The following is a 22,493-nucleotide window of genomic DNA, read 5'->3' on the forward strand; positions in this document are numbered from 1 at the left end:
ACCCTCAGCCTCCAGGGGAGATAGAATTACAGGCTCATATTACCATGTATGGCTAAAATTTTAATTTTTAAATAATTCAATTTTAAAACTAAATTATACCATACAATAATACATTCAGCCAGGCACCAGTGTCTCACACATGTAATCCTACTCAGGAGGCTGAGATCTGAGGATCATGATTCAAAGCCAATTTGGGCAGGAAAGTCTGTGAGACTCTTATCTCCAATAAACCACCAGAAAACTGGAAGTGGCACTGTGGCTCAAGTGGTAGAGCGCTAGCCTTGAGCTGAAGAGCTGAGGGACAGTGCCCAGGCCCAGAGGTCAAGTCCCACCACTGACAAAAACCCCCCACAAAACAGGGCTGGGAAGGTGGCTCAGTGGTAGAGCGCTTGCCTTGCATGCATGAGGCCCTGGGTTCGATTCCTCAGCACCACATAAGCAAAAAGAAAAAAGCCAAAAGTGATGCTGTGGCTCAAGTGGTAGAGTGCTAGCCTTGAGCTGAAGAGCTGAGGGACAGTGCCCAGGCCCAGAGTTCAGGCCCCATGACCGGACCCCCCCCAAAAAAAACAACCCCCCCCACAAAACAATACATTCAAACCTCTCTCTCTCCCCCTCCCTCCTTTCTTTCCTTCCCTTCCTTCCTTCTATTTCTTTCTTTCTTTCCCCAGTCCTGGGGCTTGAACTCAGGGCCTGGGCACTGTCCCTGAGCTTCTTTTTGCTCAAGGCTAGCACTCTACTACTTGAGCCACAGCACCACTTCTGGCATTTTCTGTGTATGTGGTACTGTGGAATCAAACCCAGGATTTCACGCATGTTAGGCATGTACTCTACCACTAAGCCACATTCCCAGCTCTCTTCCTTCTTCCTTCCTTCCGTTCTTCCCTCCCTTCCTCCCTCCCTCCTCTCTGTCTCTTTCTCTTTCTTTTTTCTTTTTTGCCATTCCTAGGCTTGAACTCAGGGCTTGGATGCTCTCCCCAAGGGATGTTTGCTCAAAGCTAGCACTCTACCACTTGAGCTACAGTTCCACATCTGGATTTTTGGTGGTAACTGGATATTAAGAGTCTCATGGGCTTTCCTGCTGTTTGGTTTTGAAATGTGATTCTCAGATCTCAGCTTCCTGAGTAGTTATGATCATAGGCATGAGCCACCTGGGCCTTGCTCTGATTCTTTTTAGTATCTACATTGTAGACATTCACTATTTCACTATTGTGAATTCACTAATTCACTATCATGGAACTTGTTCTATTTTAAGACCACCAACAGTGCAACAACAAAATCTATAGCAAATAGTACTTGTGCAAAAGTATGATATATTCAGGGAAGTTGAATTTCTAGGTGAAAAACACAGTGTGTGTGCATGTGTGTGTAAGTGATACATTCAGGGAAGTTGAATTTCTAGGTAAAAAACGCTGCAGCCAGGCGCCAGTGGCTCATGACTGTAAGCCTAGCTACTTTAGGAGACTGAGATCTGAGGATCCTGGTTCAAAGCCAGCCGGGGCAGGAAAAGCCGGTGAGACTTTTATCTGCAATTAACCACCAGAAAACCGGAAGTAGCTCTGTTGCTTAAGTGGCTGAGTGCTTGCCTTGAGCTGAATAGCTGAGGGACAGTGCCCAGGCCGAGTTCAAGCTCCAGAACCAACAAAAAACAAACAAAACAAAAACACTGTGTGTGTGTGTGTGTGAACTTACTGGAAGTGGAGCTTTAATTCAGGACCTTGAGCTCAATGTATGTTTAGAATCACTGAGAACCCCACCTTGTCTTCTGCCTGTAGCTCAGTGCTATCCTAAATTTTTTTTCACATAGATAATATTTCACATGGAAATGTTTTTCCTATTCTGATCCTACTTCCTAGTTAATGAAGCCAAACTGATCTCACACAGTCCTCCAGGGCCCAATGTAGGGTGAATGTAGTCATAGTCTGTTGTGGCCTAGGAGACAGTAGAATGTGACGCTCACCTTTCTGCAGGCCATCCCCTTTTCTGGTCATCCCTATTATGCCTAAGGCATAGATATCACCTTTCTTACCCTCCCCTCCCACATTCTCTATAATCTCAAATAATTCCTTGATATCCAGTCTGGGCTACATCAACAACCCTCAAGAGGTAAGCAGTAGGATCAACTTCCTGAGTAATGTCATTCACTGAGTGAACTTTATTTTTTCAGCACTGACTCTATTGCCTTTGCTTATGGAAAAGCTGTATGTGACTCGGATACCCAGTTTCAAGCTATCCACATCACCAGAGAACTCACTATAATGGAAAATGATTTCCTTATCATGATTGGCTGAGTGGATGAATCCAAAATTATGTTTCTAAGTTGCCACATAACCCAAGAACCTTTTGAAACTGGAATTATGACTTAGAAGTTGCTCATAAATTGTAATCCTCTATCCAGAAAATAAACTCAATCTTATTTGAGGAGAAATAGTTCCTTCCACATCTCTGGCTTGAAAAGCAACTGCCAGTTTTACTTATATAATCATCATAAGCAGCAAGCAGTAGTAATACCATCCCCTCCTTTTGGCTCTATTTGGGCTAGTGGTTTTAGGATGGGAAAAGTAGCTTTGTTTTCCATAGTGCTCAGAAACAATGATCTAAAAGGGAATGGAATGAAACCATACCACGGGGATGTGCTTAACAGGATGGTTTCTTTGGGCAGAGAACATATCAGGACCAGAGGAGACTTTATTTTATCTGCAATATGGAGCTAGTTCTCATCTAGAATTTCACTGAAGTGGAAGAACCTACAAGAACCACAAACCACACATTTGATGAAACCAAAACCATCTCTCATGCTAGCAATCATACCCATTTCTTCAGCTTCACTGGTGAACTGAAATATATTTGATAGAACTTTTATGCTGATTGCTCTTCTTTTTCAGCACAAGTTTTAAAGGATAAAAGCTGTTAGTATTAAAAAAAAAAAGGCTGGGAATGTGGCTTAGCAGTGGAGTGCATGCTTAACATGCATGAAGCCTTGGGTTCGATTTCTCAGTACTATATAAACAGAAAAGGCTGGAAGTGGTGCTGTGGCTCAAGTGGTAGAGTGCTAGCCTTGAGCAAAATAAGCTCAGGGACAGCACCCAGACCCTGAGTTCAAGCCCCAGGACTGGCAAAAAAGAAAAAAAATAGTGCCACGAGTCAGTGGCTCAACAGGTTTAATTCTAGCTACTCAGGAAGCTGAGATTTGAGGAGTTAAAGCCAGTCTAGGAAGAAAAGTGTGAGATTCTGATTTCCAATTAATCACCAAAAAGCCAGTAGTCGAACTGTGGCTAAAGTGGTAGTGCACTAGCCTTAAGTACCAAAGCTCTAGGACAGTGCTCAGGCCCTGAATTCAAGCTCCAGGAATAGTGCGGATGCACATGTGTGCACACACTAGAAAAATAAAATGATCTACGAAGCCAATAAAGAATACAACTATTGGGCTGGGAAGGTGGCTCAGTGGTAGAGCGCTTGCCTTGCATGCTCGAGGCCCTGGGTTCGATTCCTCAGCACCACATAAGCAAAAAGAAAAAAGCCGGAAGTGGCGCTGTGGCTCATAGTGGTAGAGCGCTAGCCTTGAGCTGAAGAGCTGAGGGACAGCGCCCAGGCCCAGAGTTCAGGCCCCACGACCGGACCCAAAAAAAAAAAAAAAAAAAGAATACAACTATTGCTGGGCACCAGTGGCTTACACCTGTAATCCTAGCTACTCAGGAGGCTGAGATCTGAGGATCATGGTTCTGGACAGGAAAGTCCATGGAACTCTTATCTCCAGTTAACCACCAGAAAACCAGAAGTGGCACTGTGGCTTAAGTGGTAGAGGGTTAGCCTTCAGCTAAAGAGCTCAGGGCCAGCACCCAGGCCCAAAGTTCAAGCCTCATAACCAACAAAAACAAACAAAAAAATACAACTATTGTTGCACCAAGAAATCTCACAGTACAGCACTGAAAAAAAAAAACTACTAAAACTACTAACAGCATTGTGGAGTGTTCTTTCAAAGCTGTTGAGTAGACACAAACTTTGTGTTTTAGATTTAGTGTTGATCTTCAATTTAATATATAATCCTTTGGTCTTGTTGGTTGATAAGAGGTTTGTTCCTTGCCTGATCTGAACTTAAAGGAGCAATTAGAGGTGGTAAAGTCTGTTCTGTTATACTTCATCCTCAAAAGGTCATACCTCTCTCCAGCACTGGCATAACAGCACTGCCAGGAGCAGCACTGTTCAGTACAAAAGGAAAATATCTTATAAACATTGTAGATGTTTATTAACCAGTGTCTTTCCTTTTCAAAGAGCATGTTCTTGAACTTTTCAAAATTGCATCCCTTAAGCCCTATTCATTATTGAGCACTCAGAATATCTGTGGAATGAGTGAAAAGTAGAGTTCAAGCCGCACAACCAATCAAAAAATGGGGGGGAGGGAGTTGGAGGGGAGAAGGAAGAAGAGTATTGGGAGACAAAGAGGAGGAAGGGGAGAAGAGGAGAAGTCTGCCCCTTTTCTTTTTTTTTTTTTTTCCAGCCCTAGGCCTTGAACTCTAGGCCTGGGTGCTGTCCCTAAGCTCCTTTTGCTCAAGGTTAGCACTCTACCACTTGAGCTATAACACCACTTCTGTTTTTTTTCTGTGATTAATTGAAGATAAGAGTCTCATAGACTTTCCTGCCAGGGCTGGCTTTGAACTGTGATCCTCAAATCTGAGTAGCTAGGATTACAAGTATGAGCCACTGGTACCAGGCTCAGAGACTGCCCTTTCAAAGATCTAAAATTTCTTTTTAAAGTATGACTTCAGCCAGGTGCTGGTGGCTTATACCTGTAATCCTAGCTACTCAGGAGACTAAGATCTGAGGATCACAGTTTGAAGCCAGTCTAGGCAGGAAAGTCCATGAGACTCTTACCTCCAATTAACAAGCAAAAAGTTGCAAGTGGAGCTGTGGCTTAAGTAGTAGGGTGCTAGCCTTGAGCAAAAAACTTCAGGGACAATCCAGGTACTGGTTACTCACACCTATAATCTTAGCTACTCAGGAGGCTGAGGTCTGAGGAGGATCCTGTTTCAAAGCCAGCTGGGCAGGAAAATCCATGAGACTTTTATTTCCAATAAACTACTCAGAAAAGTCTGAAAGTGGTGCTATGACTCAAGTGGTAGAATGCTAGCCTTGAGGAAAAAGAAGTTCAGGTACAGTTCAATCCCAGGGACCAGCATTTCATACTTGGCTCAGCCTCTTTTCCCTTTTACCAACTCTCTGTTGTCCTCTACTGTTCAAGTGATTTCATTTCAAAGAAATTCAACTGAAAAAATGATTAAAAGCATTACTTTTAGTCGGTCTGAGTGCTTGACTTGGTTATCTTATATCATCTCTGAGCTCTCAGAAGTATATGTGTGTTTGTGTGTCTTTGCATATGTGTGTGTTACTGAAGTTTAAACTTAGGGCCTTAAAAACAAAGGAGGGGGTAATCATGCTCAATAGGAAAAGTACTCAGTACCTTACTCATGTAACTGTAACCTCTCTATACAGTATTTTTACAATAAAAAAACATTAAAAAACAAAACCAAAAAAACCTTAGGGCCTTTCACTTGATAGGCAAGCCTTCTACCACTGGAAACCCACCCTTTTCTGATTTAGTTTTCAGGGGGGCCTCCAGGATTTACCATGGGCCAGGCCTGACCTCAATCCTCCTACCAAGATCTCCTACATAGCTGAGAACACAGGTGTATGTCATAACATTGACTTTGTTGTTTAAGATGGGAGTCTCACTAACTTTTTGCATGGGTTAGCCTCAAACCATGATTCTCCTAATCTACACCTCCCAAATAGCTGGGATTATAGAGCTCAACCACCTCATTTACCCATACTTTCTTTTGTTTTTTGTATTGTGGAATTGGGAACTGAACCCAGGATTTTTCACATGCTAGACAAGTACTCTACTGAGCTATACTCTCAATGCACTTCTGTATTCTTTTTTTTTTTTTGTCAGTCCTGGGGCTTGAATTCTGGGCATGGGCACTGTCCCTCAGCTCTTCAGCTGAAGGCTAGTGCTCTACCACCTGAGCCACAATGCCACTTCTGGTTTTCTGGTGATTAATTGGAGAGAAGAGTCTCATGGATTTTCCTGCCCAGGCTGGCTTTGAACTGTGATCCTCAGATCTCAGCCTCCTGAATAGCTAGGATTACAGATGTGAGCCACCGGTGCCAGGCCACTTCCAAGGGTCACAGTGATCACAGTATGCTGAGAGATACAGACTTTCATGCAATGACAAGCAAGACAAGAAACATTTCTGGAACAGAATTATTCTAAGCCAGGTACTGTGCTAATAAGCACATTGTTACAGTATATTAGACTTTGCCAGAAAACCAAGCAGACATCCAAGTACAAAAAACAAAGGAAAGGTTTATTGCCAATAAAGGGACCAGCAGACCCATTAAAGGGACCAGTAAGACCCACTCTCACAAGAGAGAAGTGAGAAGTGCCAGCTATTGTCCAAGGTGACTATATAACCTAGAAGTCTAGGAGGGGCTAGACGGTAAAGACCCTGATATGGACGTGAGGACCAGTGGCTTCATCATGGCAGGCTAGGATTTATGGCTGCCGCCCAAGTAGTAGATAAGGAGCCCTGTAGCTGCCCAGACCTGAAGGTCACTCTAAGGGGCTCTTGTTGCCTTTTATGGTGGTAGCTGCCTGAGAGGAGTATCATCCCAAGGTAAAGGGGTGAGGAGGTTGGAGGCTGATTATTTATTGCCTTTACTAAATGGGCTTAATGTTGCCTAGGAAAGGAGCATCCTAAGCTATGGGAATGGAGCTCACTGGGCTTACACACATTACATCTATAAAAATATACTTATAGGGCTGGGAAAGTGGCTCAGTGGTAGAATGCTTGTCTTGCATGCATGAGGCCCTCAGGTTCGATTCCTCAGCACCACATAAGCAGAAAAAGCCAGAAGTGGGGCTGAGGCTCAAGTGGTAGAGCACTAGTATACAGTTGAAGAGCTGAGGGACAGCGCCCAGACCCAGCGTTCAGGCCCCACAACCGACCAAAAAAATAAATGGTTGGTGGTAGAGTATATCAGACTTTACTAGAAAACCATGCAGAGATCTAGGTAAAAGAACAAAGAAAGGTTTATTACCAGGAAAGGGGCTGGCAAGACCTCTTCTCACAAGAGAGAAGTGAGAAGTGCCAGCTGTTGTCTAAGGTGACCTATATAACCTAAGAGGCAGAAACCCTGGAATGGACATGAAGACCAGGGACTTCATCTTGGTGATCTAGGATTTATGGCTGCTGCCCTAGTAGCAGATAAGGAGCCTTGCAGCTGCCCAGATCTGAAGGTCACTCTAAGGGGCTCTTGTTGCCTTATATGTTGGTAGCTGTCCCAAGGTAGAGGGGGTTGGAGGCTGATTATTTACTGCCTTTACTAAATAGGCCTAGTGTTGCCTAGGAAAGAAGCATGATAAGTTGTAGAGAGGGGAAGGAGTGTGCTAAACTATGGGAAGCTCATTGGTCTAATAGTTGGGAATATGGCTTAGTGACAGAGGGTGAGCTTTGAGCAGAAGCAGCTCAGGGATAGTGTTGATGCCCTGAGTTCAAGCCCCAGGACTGGCAAAACTTTACTTCCAGTCTTGACCAGCAAATTTTGTGAAGGCAGGAACTATAGTTCCTATTTTCAGGCCCAAATAGATGGTGAAGTACACAGAAGGTGAAGCCGGATAGACTAGGAAAAATGAGGCACGGTCAGCTAACAGCAAATACAGGAGATATTTGTTCACATACTTCCCTTAAGATTAAGGGAACAGGGCTGGGAAGTTGGCTCAGTGGTAGAGCACTTGCCTTGCATGCTCGAGGCCCTGGGTTCGATTCCTGAGCACCACATAAGAAAAAGCCGGAAGTGGCGCTGTGGCTCAAGTGGAAGAGCACTAGCCTTGAGCTGAAGAGCCTGAGGGACAGTGCCCAGGCCCAGAGTTCAGGCCCCACGACCGGACCCAAAAAAAAAAAAAAAAAAAAAAAAAAAAGATTAAGGGAACAGGGCTGGGAAGGTGGCTCAGTGGTAGAGCACTTGCCTTGCATGCTCGAGGCCCTGGGTTAGATTCCTCAGCACCACATAAGAAAAAAGCCGGAAGTGGCACTGTGGCTCAAGTGGTAGAGTGCTAGCCTTGAGCTGAACTGCTGAGGGACAGCGCCCAGGCCCAGAGTTCAGGCCCCACGACCGGACCCCCCCCCCCAAAAAAAAGATTAAGGGAACAAAAGTCATTTTGGGGGAAATGAAGCAGGATAACTTAAGGAAACTGAGGCCTCATGTAGGCAACTCAGAAATATGGTATCTAAAGCCAAGCACCAGTGGCTCACACCTGTAATCCTACTCAGGAGGCTGAGATCTAAGATCATGGTTCAAAGCCAACCCAAGCAGAAAAGTCCATGACTCTTTATCTCCAATTAACCACCAGAAAACTGGAAGGGATGCTATGGCTCAAGTGGTAGAGCACTCACCTTGAGCTGAAGAGCTCAGGGACAGTGCCCATGCCCAGAGTTTAGGCCCCACGATGATGACCACCATCACCATATGGTATCTAAAAACTTATAAATGCTATCATTGCTTCAGAGAGGCATTCTTTCCTAAGGGATGCAAGAATTCACAACTGCCTGACAGGATGCCCCAAAATGCAGACAACAGGGTGTCTACCTGTTTCAAGGATAAGGATCTGGCTGGGTGCTGGTGGCTCACGCCTGTAATCCTAGCTACTCAGGAGACTGAGATCTGAAGATTGCGGTTCAAAGCCAGCCCGGGCAGGAAAGACTGTGAGACTCTTATCTCCAATAAACCACCAGAAAACCGGAAGTGGTGCTGTGGCTCAAGTGGTGGAGCGCTCGCCTTGAGCTGAAGAGCTGAGGGACAGCGCCCAGGCCCAGAGTTCAAGCCCCATGAGGATAACGAACTGTTTTATGGCAGGATGCATTCTTACCGGGAAACTCAGAGAATAACACCAGGTGTCGTTAAAGCAAAGACAAAGCACCTGGCTTTGTATAACTTAAAGCCAGATCTCCTGCCTTAACCCTATAAATACCCAACAGCCCAAGGAGCTGTTTGTCTCTCTAGGTGTCTCCTTGTGTGTGTGTGTGTCTCCCTATGAGAGCACCCATACTCTGCTAGAGTGTGCCTCTGCCCTTCTGTTTGCCTGCTTTTTTTGTCTGCTCGTCTGTCTCCTTGCTTGTTTACTTAATAAAGCTCTGCCAAGTTTTCTTACCATTGTGATGTCCAGAAATTCTTACTCTGCGCTGGAAGTCAAGGACCCTAAGTGAAGAGTTCCTATATTTAAAGGGTAGCTTCCCTAAACCTCACCTGTGTCCGGTGACAAAGACACCTAAGGCACTGCTGAAGGAAGGAAAGAAAGGTACGCTGGATAAAGCGCTGCAAGGGACAGGTCAGGTGCCGCTGAAACTCAAACCCTTCTTTGTAGACACCAGACTGTCCTAAGATTTCCGGCGCCGGGAGACCCGCACAGCGCAATGGCTGACGGGAAGCTCCGCGCATGCGTGCCGCGAGCTCCCAGGAACTTCCGCGGGGTGTACAGGCGTCAGCGCCGGCCCTCCCCCGCCCCGCCTCCAAGCCCCGCCTCCAAGCCCCGCCTCCACGCCCCGCCTCCACGCCCCGCCTCCACGCCCCGCCTCCCCGCGCCGGCTCACGTGACCGTAGGCGGGACGCCGGGGCAACGTGGGTGGAGGAGAGCCGAATCATGGCTGGTCCAGTGGACTTCCAAGACGAGGAACAGGTGAAGTTATTCCTAGAGAACATGAAGGTGGAGTGCCACTACCAGTGCTACAAAGAGAAAGACCCGGATGGTGAGCGGGGTTCGCGGGGGAAGGGAGTGGGGGGAGAGGAGACCTGGCGGGTCCCTGTGGGCGCCGCGCGGTCTGGTGCGGAGTGGGCGCGGCGTTGCGTGGTGGTGGGCGTGAGGGAGAGCGGGGCCCGGGCGTCGGCGGTGTGAAGCCTGGAGCTGTCTCGGGGAGCTGACCCGGGGAGATGGTCCTGGAGTCGGTCGTGCCGCCTGGGCGTGGGCGCGAGCGGCAGCCGGGCGCGGCGTGCGCCTGTCACCTCTGCGCTCGGAGGCCGAGGCCGCGCGGGCACCGGCGCGCAGGAGCTCTCTCCCCAGCTAGTGATTCTGCGGTGCGAGGGGCTGAGCACAGAGGTTGTTTAAACTGTGATCCTAGCTCCTCCCAAGACAGAGAGTTAGAGGATCACAGTTCAAGGTCAGCTCAGGGGGAAAACAAAGTTCTGGAAACTCTCCTCTCCCCGTAAAACCTTGCTGTTACTGTTGTACTTGGAATAGTATCCTAACTCCTGGGTTGGAAATGTAGAGTGTTTGGCCTAGCATGAAAAAGCCCAGATTTCAGCCGTAAGCTCATGCACACACACAAACACACACGCTCACGCAGCTGGCTCAGGCCCTAAACTTTGCTACTCGGGAAGCTGAGATCTGTAGAATCAAAGAGAAGCTAATTTGGGACAGAAAGCCGGTGAGACTGTCTCTAAAGTAACCAGCAGAAAGTCTGGTTTGAAACATGGCTCCAGCCTAGCACGCAAGCTGGAATAAGAGGGCCTGAGTTCAAACCTCAATATTTACAAGAAAAAGTCCTAACTCCAAGGGTTGATCTGGTCTTCTGGTTTCCTTTCCCACTTTATTTTTCCCAGTCCTAGGTCTTGAACTCAGGGCCTGGGCACTGACCCTGAGCTTCTTATGCTCAAGGTTAGCACCCTACCATTTGAGCCACAGTGCCACTTCCAGTTCTTTATGTGTATGTTGTACTGAAGAATGGAACCCAGGGCTTCATGCATGCAAGGCAAGCACTCTTACCACTAAGCCACATTCCCAGCCCCTGCTTCCACTTCTCTTTAGGATCCACATAGCAATGAGTCAAAGGCATGAGGACCAGTCATTGTTGCATTTCATGCTGCTACAAGATTAGCCCAGGGGCTGGGAAGGTGGCTCAGTGGTAGAGCGCTTGCCTTGCATGCATGAGGCCCTGGGTTCGATTCCCCAGCACCACATAAGCAAAAAGAAAAAAAAGCCGAAAGTGGTGCTGTGGCTCAAGTGGTAGAGTGGTCGCCTTGAGCTGAAAAGCTGAGGGACAGTGCCCATGCCCAGAGTTCAGGCCCCACAACCGGACCCCCCCCCAAAAAAAAGACTAGCCCATTACGTTTTTTAACTATCTTACTACTAAATTTCATGAGACGTTCTCAAGCTAGTAGATTTTCTGAAGCAAGTCAGTAAGTCTTGAGCCAGGCTGATCAGGAGCAGAAAAGCTGGAGAGTTAGTGGTAGAGACACTGCAAGGACCTAGGTTTCCCCAGTCCGTATATTGCTCAGTCCCTAGCTAAGGAGACAAGGCTACTTGTGGGAGTGGATGATCACCACCTTCCTTCTTTGTGGTAAGGTCAGCTTGCCATACTTAAAGGGATAAGGGCTAGTTCTACATAAAAGATTCAATTTCACCTTCCATGTCTTGGCCCTCTGCAACCCAGACCTGAACAGCTCTCTTTCACAGGTTGCTACCGGCTGGTGGACTATTTGGAAGGGATCCAGAAGAATTTTGATGAGGCAGCCAAGGTGTTGAAGTTCAACTGTGAAGAGAACAAACATAGCAATAGCTGCTACAAACTAGGAGCCTATTATATGACTGGAAAAGGTAAGGGGAGGCCTACTTTCTTTGGTCCTTGTTAAGGAGTGTTGGCGTCACATCTGAATCACAAATCTCATCATTTGAAACAGATTTGAGGTTCCAGAACCCAACTCCAGAGATTGCATATCACAGGTCTTGACACTTGTCCCACAAGCCAAATAAAGAGATGAGTAATAGAAAAGAGCAGAATAAGGTTTGTTGTTTCCCCCCCTCTCCGCACCTCCCCCCCCCTTTCCTTCTTGTTTGGGTTTTTTTAACTGTATTTTTTTTGTCTTTTCTTTTTTGGTACTGGGGATCGAACCCAGGACCTTGCACTTGCTAGGCAAGCGCTTTGCCACTGAGCTACATCCCAGCCCCCCCTTTCCTTCTTGTGCCAGTACTGGGGTTGAACTTAGAACCTGGGCATAGTCTCAGAGTTTGTTTTTGTTGTTGTTGTTGTTTTTGGTCAGTCAGGACCTGAGCGCTGTCCTTCAGCTCAAGGCTAGCACTCTACCACTTGAGCTACAGCACCACTTCCAGCTTTTTCTGCTTATGTGGTGCTGAGAAATTGAACCCAGGGCTTCATGCATGCAAGGCAAGAGCTCTTACCACTGAGCCACCTTCCCAGCCCTTTGATTTTTTTGTTTGGTTTTTTTTTTCACTGTATTTTTTTTTTGTCTTTTCTTTTTTGGTACTGGGGATTGAACCCAGGACGTTGCACTTCCTAGGCAAGCGCTTTGCCACTGAGCTACATTCCAGCCCCCCTTTGAGTTTTTTTTTTTTGCCAGTCATGGTGCCTGAACTCTGGGCCTGGACACTGTCCCTTAGCTCTTCAGCTCAAGGCTAGTGCTCTACCACTTGAGCCACAGCACCACTTCCAGTTTTCTGAGTGGTTTATTGGAGAGAAGAGTTTCACGGACTTTCATGCTCAGGCTGGCTTTGAACCGTGATCCTCAGATCTCAGCCTCCTCAGTAGCTAGGATTACAGGCGTGAGCCATCAGTACCTGGCCCCCTTTGAGTTTTTTAATCAAGGCTAGCACTCTACCACTTGCCACAGTTCCCTTCCAGCCTTTTGCTGGCTAATTTGCTGACTAATTGGAGATTAGTCTCATACTTTCCTCCCTGGGCTGGCTTCAAACCTGGATTCTTAGATCTCAGCCTCTTGACCTTTTAGGATTATAGGTGTGAGTCACCAGCTCCTAGTTGAAAGGAGATTTTCTTTTTCTTTTTTTCTCAGTTGTGGGGCTTGAACTCTGGGCTTAGGTACTGTCCCTCAGCTCTTCAGCTCAAGGCAAGCACTCTACCACTGGAGCTACAGCGCCACTTCCAATTTTCTAGTGGTTTATTGGAGATAAGAGTCTTGTAGACATTCTTACCCGGGCTGGCTTTGAACCATGATCCTCAGCTCTCAGCCTCCTGAGTAGGTAGGATTACAGGCATGAGCCACCAGCGCCTGGCTTGAAAGGAAATTTCTTATGTATCAAATTGTAGGAAGAAGCAAAATAAGCACTTCATCTTTAGGATGCAAATATGATCCTTAGGTTTAAATAGAGAAAGACTTTAGATCTGGAATAAAAGGTATGCATAGTTATTATTTTCTGGTTGTTTTGGGGAGGGGTTCTAAATAGAAATTGTTCCTAGGTTTATCACTTGAGAAAGCAATATATTCAGGATGTCTTTGTTTCCTGGTGGATGGTCTGCCCTGCAGAGGCTCTGCTCTTTTATGGGGCAGTGTCCTTCATCCTACCTTTAAAGATGTTGATCTGTCCTGTGCTTCCTGGAATCCAAGGTGGTAAATGGATTATAACGAAGACTGATACTACAGTGGAAACTTATACCAAGCTTTTCTCCCTGCATTTAGTTAATTCATAGGTCTAAGAAAGGAGCAAGTCAGTACTTTTTATCAAAAGCAGTTTCTCCTCTTTTCCTTTTTCTTTTTCTTTTTTCTTTTTAATTTTTTATTGTGAAAATACTGTACAGAGGGGTTACAATTACATGGGCAAGGTAATGAGTACATTTCTTATCAAGCATTGTTGCCTCCTCCTTTGTTTTCCTTCCCATCCCTTCCCATCTCCTTCACCCCCCCCCCTTTTTTTTTTTTTTTTGTCGGTCGTGGGGCTTGAACTCTGGGCCTGGGCGCTGTCCCTCAGCTCATCAGCTCAAGGCGAGTGCTCTACCACTTGAGCTACAGCGCCACTTCCGGTTTTCTGGTGGTTTATTGGAGATAGGAGTCTCACGGTCTCTCCTGCCCGGGCTGGCTTTGAACTGCGATCCTCAGATCTCAGCCTCCTGAGTAGCTAGGATTACAGGCGTGAGCCACCAGCCCCCCCCCCCCCTTTTTTTTTTAATCGGTCATGGAGCCTGAACTTGGCCTGGGCACTGTCCCTCAGCTCTTCAGCTTAAGGCTAGCATTCTACCACTTGAGCCACAGTGCCACTTCCGGTTTTCTAGTGGTTTATTGGAGATAAGAGCGTCCTGGACTTTCCTGCCTGAAATGGCTTTGAAACGTGATCCTCAGATCTCAGCCTGCTGAGTAGCTAGGATTATAGGCGTGAGCCACTGGAGTCCCGCTCTTCTCTTTTTCTTTATGTTCGTTGTGGGGCTTGAACTCAGGGCCTGAGCACTGTCCCTGAGCTTTTCTGCTCAAGGATAATACACCACCACTTCTTTTTTGTTGTTGTTGTTCTCTTTTTCTTTTTTTTTTGGGTCCGGTCGTGGGGCCTGAACTCTGGGCCTGGGCGCTGTCCCTCAGCTCTTCAGCTCAAGGCTAGCGCTCTACCACTTGAGCCACAGCGCCACCTCCGGCTTTTTTCTTTTTGCTTATGTGGTGCTGAGGAATCGAACCCAGGGCCTCAGGCATGCAAGGCAAGCGCTCTACCACTGAGCCATCTTCCCAGCCCTGGTCTCTTTTTCTTTACGTTTGTTGTGGGGCTTGAGCTCTGGGCATGGGCTCTGTCCCTGTGCTCTTCACCTCAAGGCAATCACTCTACCCCTTGAACTACAGTGCCACTTCTGGTTTTCTGAGTGGTTTATTCAAGATAAGAGTCTCATGGCTGGCTTTGAACCCATATTTAGCTTTCTGAGGTACCTCCAGACTGTTTTCCAAAGTGGTTGTATTAATGTACCTTCCCACCAGCAATCGTCCTTGAACCTTTTCCCAAAAGCTAATACTACTCTATCACATGAGCCACACCTCTACTTCTGGGCTTTGCTGGCCAGATAAGAGATAAGAATCTCACTGACTTGGGCTGGATGGTGGTTCAGTGGTTAGAGTGCTTGCCTTGCATGCATGAGGCCCTGGGTTCGATTCCTCAATACCATATAAGCAGAAATAGTCAGAAGTGGTGTTGTGGCTCAAGTGGTAGAGCACCTGCCTTGAGCTAAGAGATGAGGGACAGCATCTTGGCCCAGAGTTCAAGCCCCCCACCCAAAAAAAAAAAAAAAAAAAGAATCTCACTGACTTCTACTTGAGCTAGCTTCAAACCTTGATCCTCAAATCCTAGGCTCCTGAGTAAGATTATAGGCATGAGTCACTGCACCTATTTATCAGATACTGCAGTATGTGTGTATATGTGTGTGTTGGTCCTAGGAGTTAAAATCTATGTCAAGGTCCTGATAGGTTCTCATAGTACCCTGTGCCCTTGAATATTTTTATGGTTGTTTAATATGTCTTATTAGATGATAAGATCCACAGGACCAGACAGTGGCCTATTGGCCAGGACCTAGCGCAGCACATGGCAAATAATAGGTATTTAGTATATGTTCAACCATTGGTATCTCGGCGATTGCTTCTAGGGGCCCTGCAACTGTAATAATAGGCTGTAGCTATATCCTAGGCTGCATAAGTCCCTCTTATAAAATGTATTTTCAGCGGGCTCCAGTGGCTCACGCCTATAATCCTAGCTACTCAGGAGGCTGAGATCTGAGGATCGCAGTTCAAGCCAGCCCAGGCAGGAAAGTCTGTGAGACTCTTACTCCAATAAACTACTAGAAAACGGGAAGTGGCCCTGTGGCTCAAGTAGTAGAGTGTTGGTCTAGAGCTGAAGATCTGAGGGACAGCGCCCAGGCCGAGTTCAAGCCCCACAACCAACAACAACAAAAAAAAACCCTAGTATTTTCATAAAATTTGCACATTCTCTCATACACTTTAAATGATTCTTACGCTACTCAATGCAGTATAAATGATAATGTAAATAGTTATATTTGAATATTGTTCCTGTAATAATGACAGTTTTAGACAGTGTTGGGATTTAAACTGCGTATTGCACTTGCTATACTGGCAAGTTGGACCACGTTTCCAACCCAGACATGGTGGGGTTTTTTTCCCCCTTAATATTTTCGATCAGGGGTTGGTTAAATTTGTACATGAATTGCAGTGATACTTTCACATCTAATCAAATTAGTTGTAATCATTGTGGATATGGAGGGCCAACTGTATATCTAAATGAATGTATGTTTAATTAAGCATTAAAAAATTCTGTGTGAGGGGCTGGGAAGGTGGCTCAGTGGTAGAGCGCTTGCCTTGCATGCCTGAGGCCCTGGGTTCAATTCCTCAGCACCACATAAGCAAAAAGAAAAAAGCCGGAAGTGGCGCTGTGGCTCAAGTGGTAGAGTGGTCGCCTTGAGCTGAAAAGCTGAGGGACAGTGCCCATGCCCAGAGTTCAGGCCCCACGACCAGACCCAAAAAAAAAAAAATTCTGTGTGAGCTGGGTGCCAGTGGCTCACACCTGTAATCCTAGCTACTTAGGAGGCTGATATCTGAGGATCATGGGTCAAAGCCAGCCTTCGAAGGAAAGTCTGTGAGACTTTTATCTCAAATAAACTACCAGAGAATCGGTAGCTCATATGGTAGAACGCTAGACTTGAGCAGAACAGCTGAAGGACAACACCCAGTTCACGCCCCACGACTGACAGAAAAGAAAATTTTCTGAGTTCTCACTATAACCTATGAGGGCTGATAATACTCCCAGTTTTCCCCATCTTTACCTGAGTGGGCTCCCTTACAAGATAGCATTTGAACAGAAGAGTCCACTGCTGAGAAACCTAAAATGTAGGTGCACTGTGCCTTAGCTTTGACCTGAGACAAATAGGTTCTTCCCTTGAGTTTTTACTTTTTCCTTCCTCTCTGTCCTTACAGGTGGACTGACCCAGGACCTGAAAGCTGCCTTAAACTGCTTTCTAGTGGCATGTGAGAAACCTGGAAAGAAGTCTATGGAAGCATGTCACAATGTTGGTCTCCTGGCCCATGATGGACAGGTCAATGAGGATGGCCAGCCGGACCTGGAGAAGGCCAGAGACTATTACACACGAGCCTGTGATGGCAGCTATGCCTCCAGCTGCTTCAACCTCAGTGCTATGTTCCTGCAGGGCGCCCCTGGCTTTCCCAAGGACATGAGCCAGGCATGTAAATACTCACTGAAGGCCTGTGACCTGGGCCATGTGTGGGCCTGTGCCAATGCCAGCCGCATGTATAAGCTGGGAGATGGTGTTGAAAAGGACGAGGCGAAGGCTGAGGTGCTAAAAAATCGAGCCCGGCAGCTGCATAAAGAACAGCATAAACGAGTCCAGCCCTTAACATTTGGGTAGCATGGCCTAGCCCCCTCCCAGGGTATATTCTATGAAGAAATGCACATTTATGGGGCTTAATTTTCAAACAATGAGCCCTAAAAAATTGGAACAAACTTGAAAGCCATAGAGATTTGGAGGATGGGGGGGGCGCAGGAAGTTGTAAAAATCAGCAGTCACCATCATCATTATTATCCTGGAAGGGCTTGAAAATCAGAAAATACCCTAATTTACATAACAGAGGTCTTAAGGGAGTTAAGAACAGTTAAATTGTCACGACTGCCACCCTCTGACTTACATAATCATTGGTGTGGGCTTCCCTTTTGCCTTTACAGTCAGGTCTTCTATTGCAGCAATGAGAAGGGTTGTGTAGCATACAGGTTAAAGGTTGTTAAAAAGGTGAAAGGTTGTTAGGCCTCTGGGTTGCTAAAGAAGGTGAAACTAGCCTGCTTTCCTCTAGGAGAGCTATTCAGTTAAAATGTAAAACCTCATAGTGATCACCTGGCACCACTCCTCATTTAGAGAGAGCTAATTATTCCCAGCAAGACTCCAACAAGGATTTTGTGGCACATTTTGCCCACTGCAACTGGGCAACTTTTGGAGACAAGTCTTGGTATTTAGCACTGACCTCAAACTTGTCATTCTCTTGCCACGGCTTTCCAAGTGCTGGGCTTATAAGCATGTGTCACCACACTGGTGGAACAATTTTTTTTTAATGTTTTTTATTGTAAAGATACTGTACAGAGGGGTTAGTTACGTGAGTAAGGTAATGAGTACATTTCCTATCACGCATTGTTACCCCCTCCTTTGTTTTTGGAACTGAACTTCTTTAACTGTGAATAAACTATTGTGACCAGTTTGTCCTTTGTGTTATTAATGTTCTCTCCAGATTGCCGATAGGAGATGGTTTTCATTTGCTTTTTCTGTTATCTTAGCTTGTCACCAGGGGGCGAGCTTGTCATTTTCATGCTGATAACAAACTGGGGGTTTTTTGGCTTCCAGTTTTGCAGCTGTCCTAGAAGCTGTCCTGGTAAAAGTTTGTGAATATAGCTGGCTAGATTCTTAAGATGATAGAGGAGAAGGACTTGCACAAGTGTGGAGAGGAGTTTTAGAAGTTCATTTGGGGGCTGGGAAGGTGGCTCAGTGGTAGATTGCTTGCCTTGCATGCATGAGGCCTTGGGTTTGATTCCTCAGCACCACATAAGCAGAAAAAAGCCAGGTGTGGCGTTGTAGTTCAAGTGGTAGAGCGCTAGTCTTGAGCTGAAGAGCTGAGGGACAGTACCCAGGCAGAGTTCAAACCCCATGACCGACAAAAATCATTTGTAAAATGTAAGGTAGTTTTGGGTGTGCTAAAAATTGTTGGCTAACAGTCATGAAAAAGATGCACAATATTAGTAATCAGTCGTGGGAATTGAACATCAAAGTGACAATTGACTTTGGTTTGGTTTGGTTTTCTAAGACAGGCTCTTAACTGTGTAGCCTCAAACTCATCCTTCTTGCCTCAGACTCCCAAGTAGTAACTGGGATTACAGGTATGAACCAACATGTCCAGCTATCATGAACTCTTTGTTTTGTTGTTGTTGTTGGTCGTGGTTCTTGAACTCGGCCTGAGCGCTGTCCCTCAGCTCTTCAGCTCAAGGCGAGTGCTCTATCACTTGAGCTACAGTGCCACTTCCCTATCATGAACTCTTAAAATTTCAACCTGGCAGAGGAAACACCATGATCACGCAGGTGGTTTCCCAGGACGAGGCGCATCCATTGCACTTGGGACGCGCTGACTCCTGCGATTTCTCCACATAGGAGAAACTCGACTGCGTAATTTGTGGTAGTGGGGGACTGCATGCGCGCTTAAAAAAAAAAAACAAAAAAAACAACCATAAGAAAACAGAGGAGTTGGCTGCAAAATAGGCCAAAGACCTTAATAGAAACCTGACTATAAAGAAGATATATATCTCACGCCTGTAATCCTAGCTACTCAAGGGGCTGAGATCTGAGGATCGTGGTTCAAAGCCAGCCCGGGCAGGAAAGTCTGATTCTTACCTCCAATAAACCACCAGAAAACCAAAAGTAGTGCTGTGGCTCAAGCATTAGAGCACTAGCCTTGATCTGGAGAGTGCAGGGACAGCACCCAAGCCCAGAGTTCAAGCCCGCCACGACCAACCAACAAAAAAGAAGATATATAGGCTGGGTGTTAGTGACTCATAATCATAACTGCTTTAGAAGCTGAGATCAGCAGATTGTGGTTTGAAGCCAGCTGGGACAAGAAAGTCCATGAGACTCTTTATCTGCAATTAACCACCATAAAGCCAAAGTACAACTGTGGCTCAGGTGATAGAGCACTAGTCTTGAACAAAAAAGCTTAGCAACAGTGCCCAGGCCCTGAGTTCAAGCCTTAGGACCAAGACAAAAAAAAAGGGAGAAGATACACAGATGGAAAATAAGCATATAAGAAAGAATGAGGGCTGGGAAGGTGGCTCAGTGGTAGAGTGCTTGCCTTGCATGCCTGAGGCCCTGGGTTCGATTCCTCAGCTCCACATAAACAAAAAGAAAAAAGCCGGAAGTGGTGCTGTGGCTCAAGTGGTAAAGCGCTAGCCTTGAGCTGAAGAGCTGAGGGACAGCGCCCAGGTCCAGATCTCAGGACCCATGACCGGGCCCCCCCCCCCAAAAAAAAGAATGATAAACTAGGCGCCAGTGGCTCACACCTGTAATCCTAGCTACTCAGGAGGCTGAAATCTGAGGATCTCGGTTCAAAGCCAGCTCAGGCAAGAAAGAAAGTCTGTGAGACTCTTACCTCGAATAAACCACTCAGAAAACCGGAAGGGTGCTGTGGCTCCAGCAGTAGGGCACTAGCCTTGAACTGAAGAGCTGAGGGACAGCGCCCAGGCCTAGAGTTGAAGCCCCACAACGGACAAAAAAAAAAAAAAGGATAAACAACACTGACAAATGCTGGTGGTGATGAGGAGCAACAGGAACTCTCATTCATTACAAATGCCTGGTACAGCCAGTTTGGAAAACAATTTATAGTTAACAAAACGTTTAACAGTGTGTTCCAACATTCTTCCTCCTTGCTGTTTACCCAGAGGAGTTGAAAACATGTCCCTACAGAAACCAGCACATGGATGCTTATAGCATTTCTTTATAATTGCCCAAACTTAGAAGCAACCAAGATGTCCTTCCAAAAAAAAAAAAAAAAAACAGCAGGGCGCTGGTGGCTCACGCCTGTAATCCTAGCTACTCAGGAGGCTGAGATCTGAGGATCGCGGTTCAAAGCCAGCCCGGGCAGGAGAGACCGTGAGACTCCTATCTCCAATAAACCACCAGAAAACCGGAAGTGGCGCTGTGGCTCAAGTGGTAGAGCGCTTGCCTTGAGCTGAAGAGCGGAGGGACAGCACCCAGGCCCAGAGTTCAAGCCCCACGACCGACAAAAAAAAAAAAAAACAAAACAAATCCAGCCAGGTCCCTCTGGCTTATACCTATAATCTTAGCTACTCAGGAGGCTGAAATCTGAGGATTAAAGTTCAAATCAGCCCAGGCAGGAAAGTTTGTGAGGCTCATCTCCACTAAACCACCTGAAAACCAAAGGTGGAACTATTGCTCAAAAGGGTAGAGCACTAACCTTGAAGGAAAAAAAAAGCCAGAAGTGGAGCTGTGACTCAAGTAGTAGAGTAATAGTCTTGAACAAACAAAAAAACCTAGGGACAGTGCCAAGGCCTTAAGTTCAAGATCCAGGACTGGCATAAAAATAAAGTTATATTTCACAAAAGAAAAATGTAAAGAATAATTACTGTTCTGAGAAGTCCAAGGTACCTTTCTAGAGAGGCTGTTATGGGAGATAGTAGGAGCCAATGTGAATGGATTCTCACTTTTTGTGGCCTTTGAAACAAGGCTGAAAATGAGGTTTCAGAGTGTACACTGCATGCAGCATTGCTGTGCCTTCTGGCCAGTGGACATTTAAACCATCTTCAGCTACTATTTCCTACATTTTTCTTACATTCCAGGCTTGGCCTGGATACAGGGATTCAGAGAGGGTGGGATAATGTAATGGGATAGAAGATTCCCAATTGTCTAATGGTTCATGTTCTCATTAAAATCTGAGTTCAGTGCTTAAATTTGGTGAGAAAGAAGAGCCTCTGCTCCTTCTGTAGAGACTTGCTCTCTAGGGATTTGAGTTTTATCTTGTATGCAATTCAGTTTTGTGCAAGACAAAGACATGATCACATCTGGAAAATAGTTCATCCCAGCTCGTAAAATAGAAGGTAAAAGAGGAAGCAGAGCTGGGCGTCGGTGGCTCATGCCTGTAATCCTAGCTACTCAGGAGGCTGAGATATGAGGATCGTGGTTCAAAGCTAGCCCGGGCAGGAAACTCCATGAGACTCTTATCTCCAATAAACCAATAGAAAACCTGAAGTGGTGCTGTGGCTCAAGCAGTAGAGCACTTGCCTTGAGCTGAAGAGCACAGGGACAGCATCTAAGCCCAGAGTTCAAGCCCCAAAAAATAAAAAATAAAAAGAGACAGGAAGACCAGCTAGGAGGAAGGTCAAAGTAAGCCAAGCACTAGTGGCTCACACCTGTAATCCTAGCTACTAGGAAGCTGAGATATGAAGATTGTGGTTTGAAGCCAGCTGGGGCAGAAGAGTCCATGAAATTATTTTATTTTATTTTATTTTATTTTTATTTATTTATTTATTTATTTTGGGTCCGGTAGTGGAGCCTGAACTCTGGGCCTGGGCACTGTCCCTCACTCTTCAGCTCAAAGCTAGCTCTCTACCACTTGAACCACAGCGCCACTTCCGGCTTTTTTCTTTTTGCTTATGTGGTGCTGAGGAATCGAACCCAGGGCCTCAGGTATGCAAGGCAATGGCTCTACCACTGAGCCACCTTCCCAGCCCCACCATGAAATTCTTGTCCCCAATAATCTACTCAGAAAAGGCTGGAAGTGGTGCTGTGGCTCAAGTGATAGAGTACTAGCTCTGAGGGACAGTGTCCAGGCCCTGAGTTTAACCCATAGGACCAGAAAAAAAAAAAAAAGGCAGAGGTGGAGCTGTCTCTTGAGGTGCACCAGCCAAGTAAGCACAAGATCCTGAATGCAAATCTCAAAACTGCCAAAATATATATTGTAAGAAAAAAAAATCATGGAGGTGAGGAATGGAAGCTGTTGAATTTCTAGCATTAATTTTGCAGTTTGTCTTTTTTTTTTTTTTTTGGTCAGTTGTGGGGCTTAAACTCTGGGCCTGGGCACTGTCCCTCAGCTCTTCAGCTCAAGGCAAGTGCTTTACCACTTGAGCCACAGCACCACTTCTGGTTTTCTGG

The 22,493-nt window shown here is 46.1% G+C and overlaps 1 protein-coding gene, 1 non-coding gene and 1 pseudogene across 2 annotated transcripts; 2 read left to right on the plus strand and 1 right to left on the minus strand.

Annotated features, from left to right (window-relative positions):
- Positions 1 to 910: 910 nt before the first annotated feature.
- On the minus strand, positions 911 to 9,492 carry LOC138803523 (cold shock domain-containing protein E1 pseudogene; annotated as a pseudogene).
- A 158-nt stretch (positions 9,493 to 9,650) lies between these two features.
- Coa7 (cytochrome c oxidase assembly factor 7) lies at positions 9,651 to 18,043 on the plus strand. Its single transcript, XM_069987053.1, has 3 exons — positions 9,651 to 9,800; positions 11,504 to 11,644; positions 16,756 to 18,043. Exons 1-3 carry the CDS (start codon positions 9,695 to 9,697, stop codon positions 17,202 to 17,204), a joined length of 696 nt encoding a protein of 231 aa, XP_069843154.1. The 5' UTR covers positions 9,651 to 9,694; the 3' UTR covers positions 17,205 to 18,043.
- Positions 18,044 to 18,877: 834 nt separating this feature from the next.
- On the plus strand, positions 18,878 to 19,036 carry LOC138803532 (U1 spliceosomal RNA). Its single transcript, XR_011364951.1, has one exon. It is a non-coding gene; the product is annotated as a U1 spliceosomal RNA (small nuclear RNA).
- The last annotated feature ends 3,457 nt before the right edge of the window (positions 19,037 to 22,493 follow it).

The sequence above is a fragment of the Dipodomys merriami genome, unplaced genomic scaffold (genome assembly GCF_024711535.1).
Source record: "Dipodomys merriami isolate MVZ:Mamm:240054 unplaced genomic scaffold, mDipMer1.0.p SCAF_34, whole genome shotgun sequence".
NCBI classification, from domain to species: Eukaryota; Metazoa; Chordata; class Mammalia; order Rodentia; family Heteromyidae; genus Dipodomys; species Dipodomys merriami.

Excerpts from the sequence above, each read along its gene's own strand:
- Coa7 (XM_069987053.1), top strand. The coding sequence starts at position 9,695 with ATGGCTGGTCCAGTGGACTTCCAAGACGAGGAACAGGTGAAGTTATTC. Across the intron at positions 9,801-11,503 it reads CAAAGAGAAAGACCCGGATG|GTTGCTACCGGCTGGTGGAC; the intron begins GTGAGCGGGGTT and ends TCTCTTTCACAG. Across the intron at positions 11,645-16,755 it reads CTATTATATGACTGGAAAAG|GTGGACTGACCCAGGACCTG; the intron begins GTAAGGGGAGGC and ends CTGTCCTTACAG.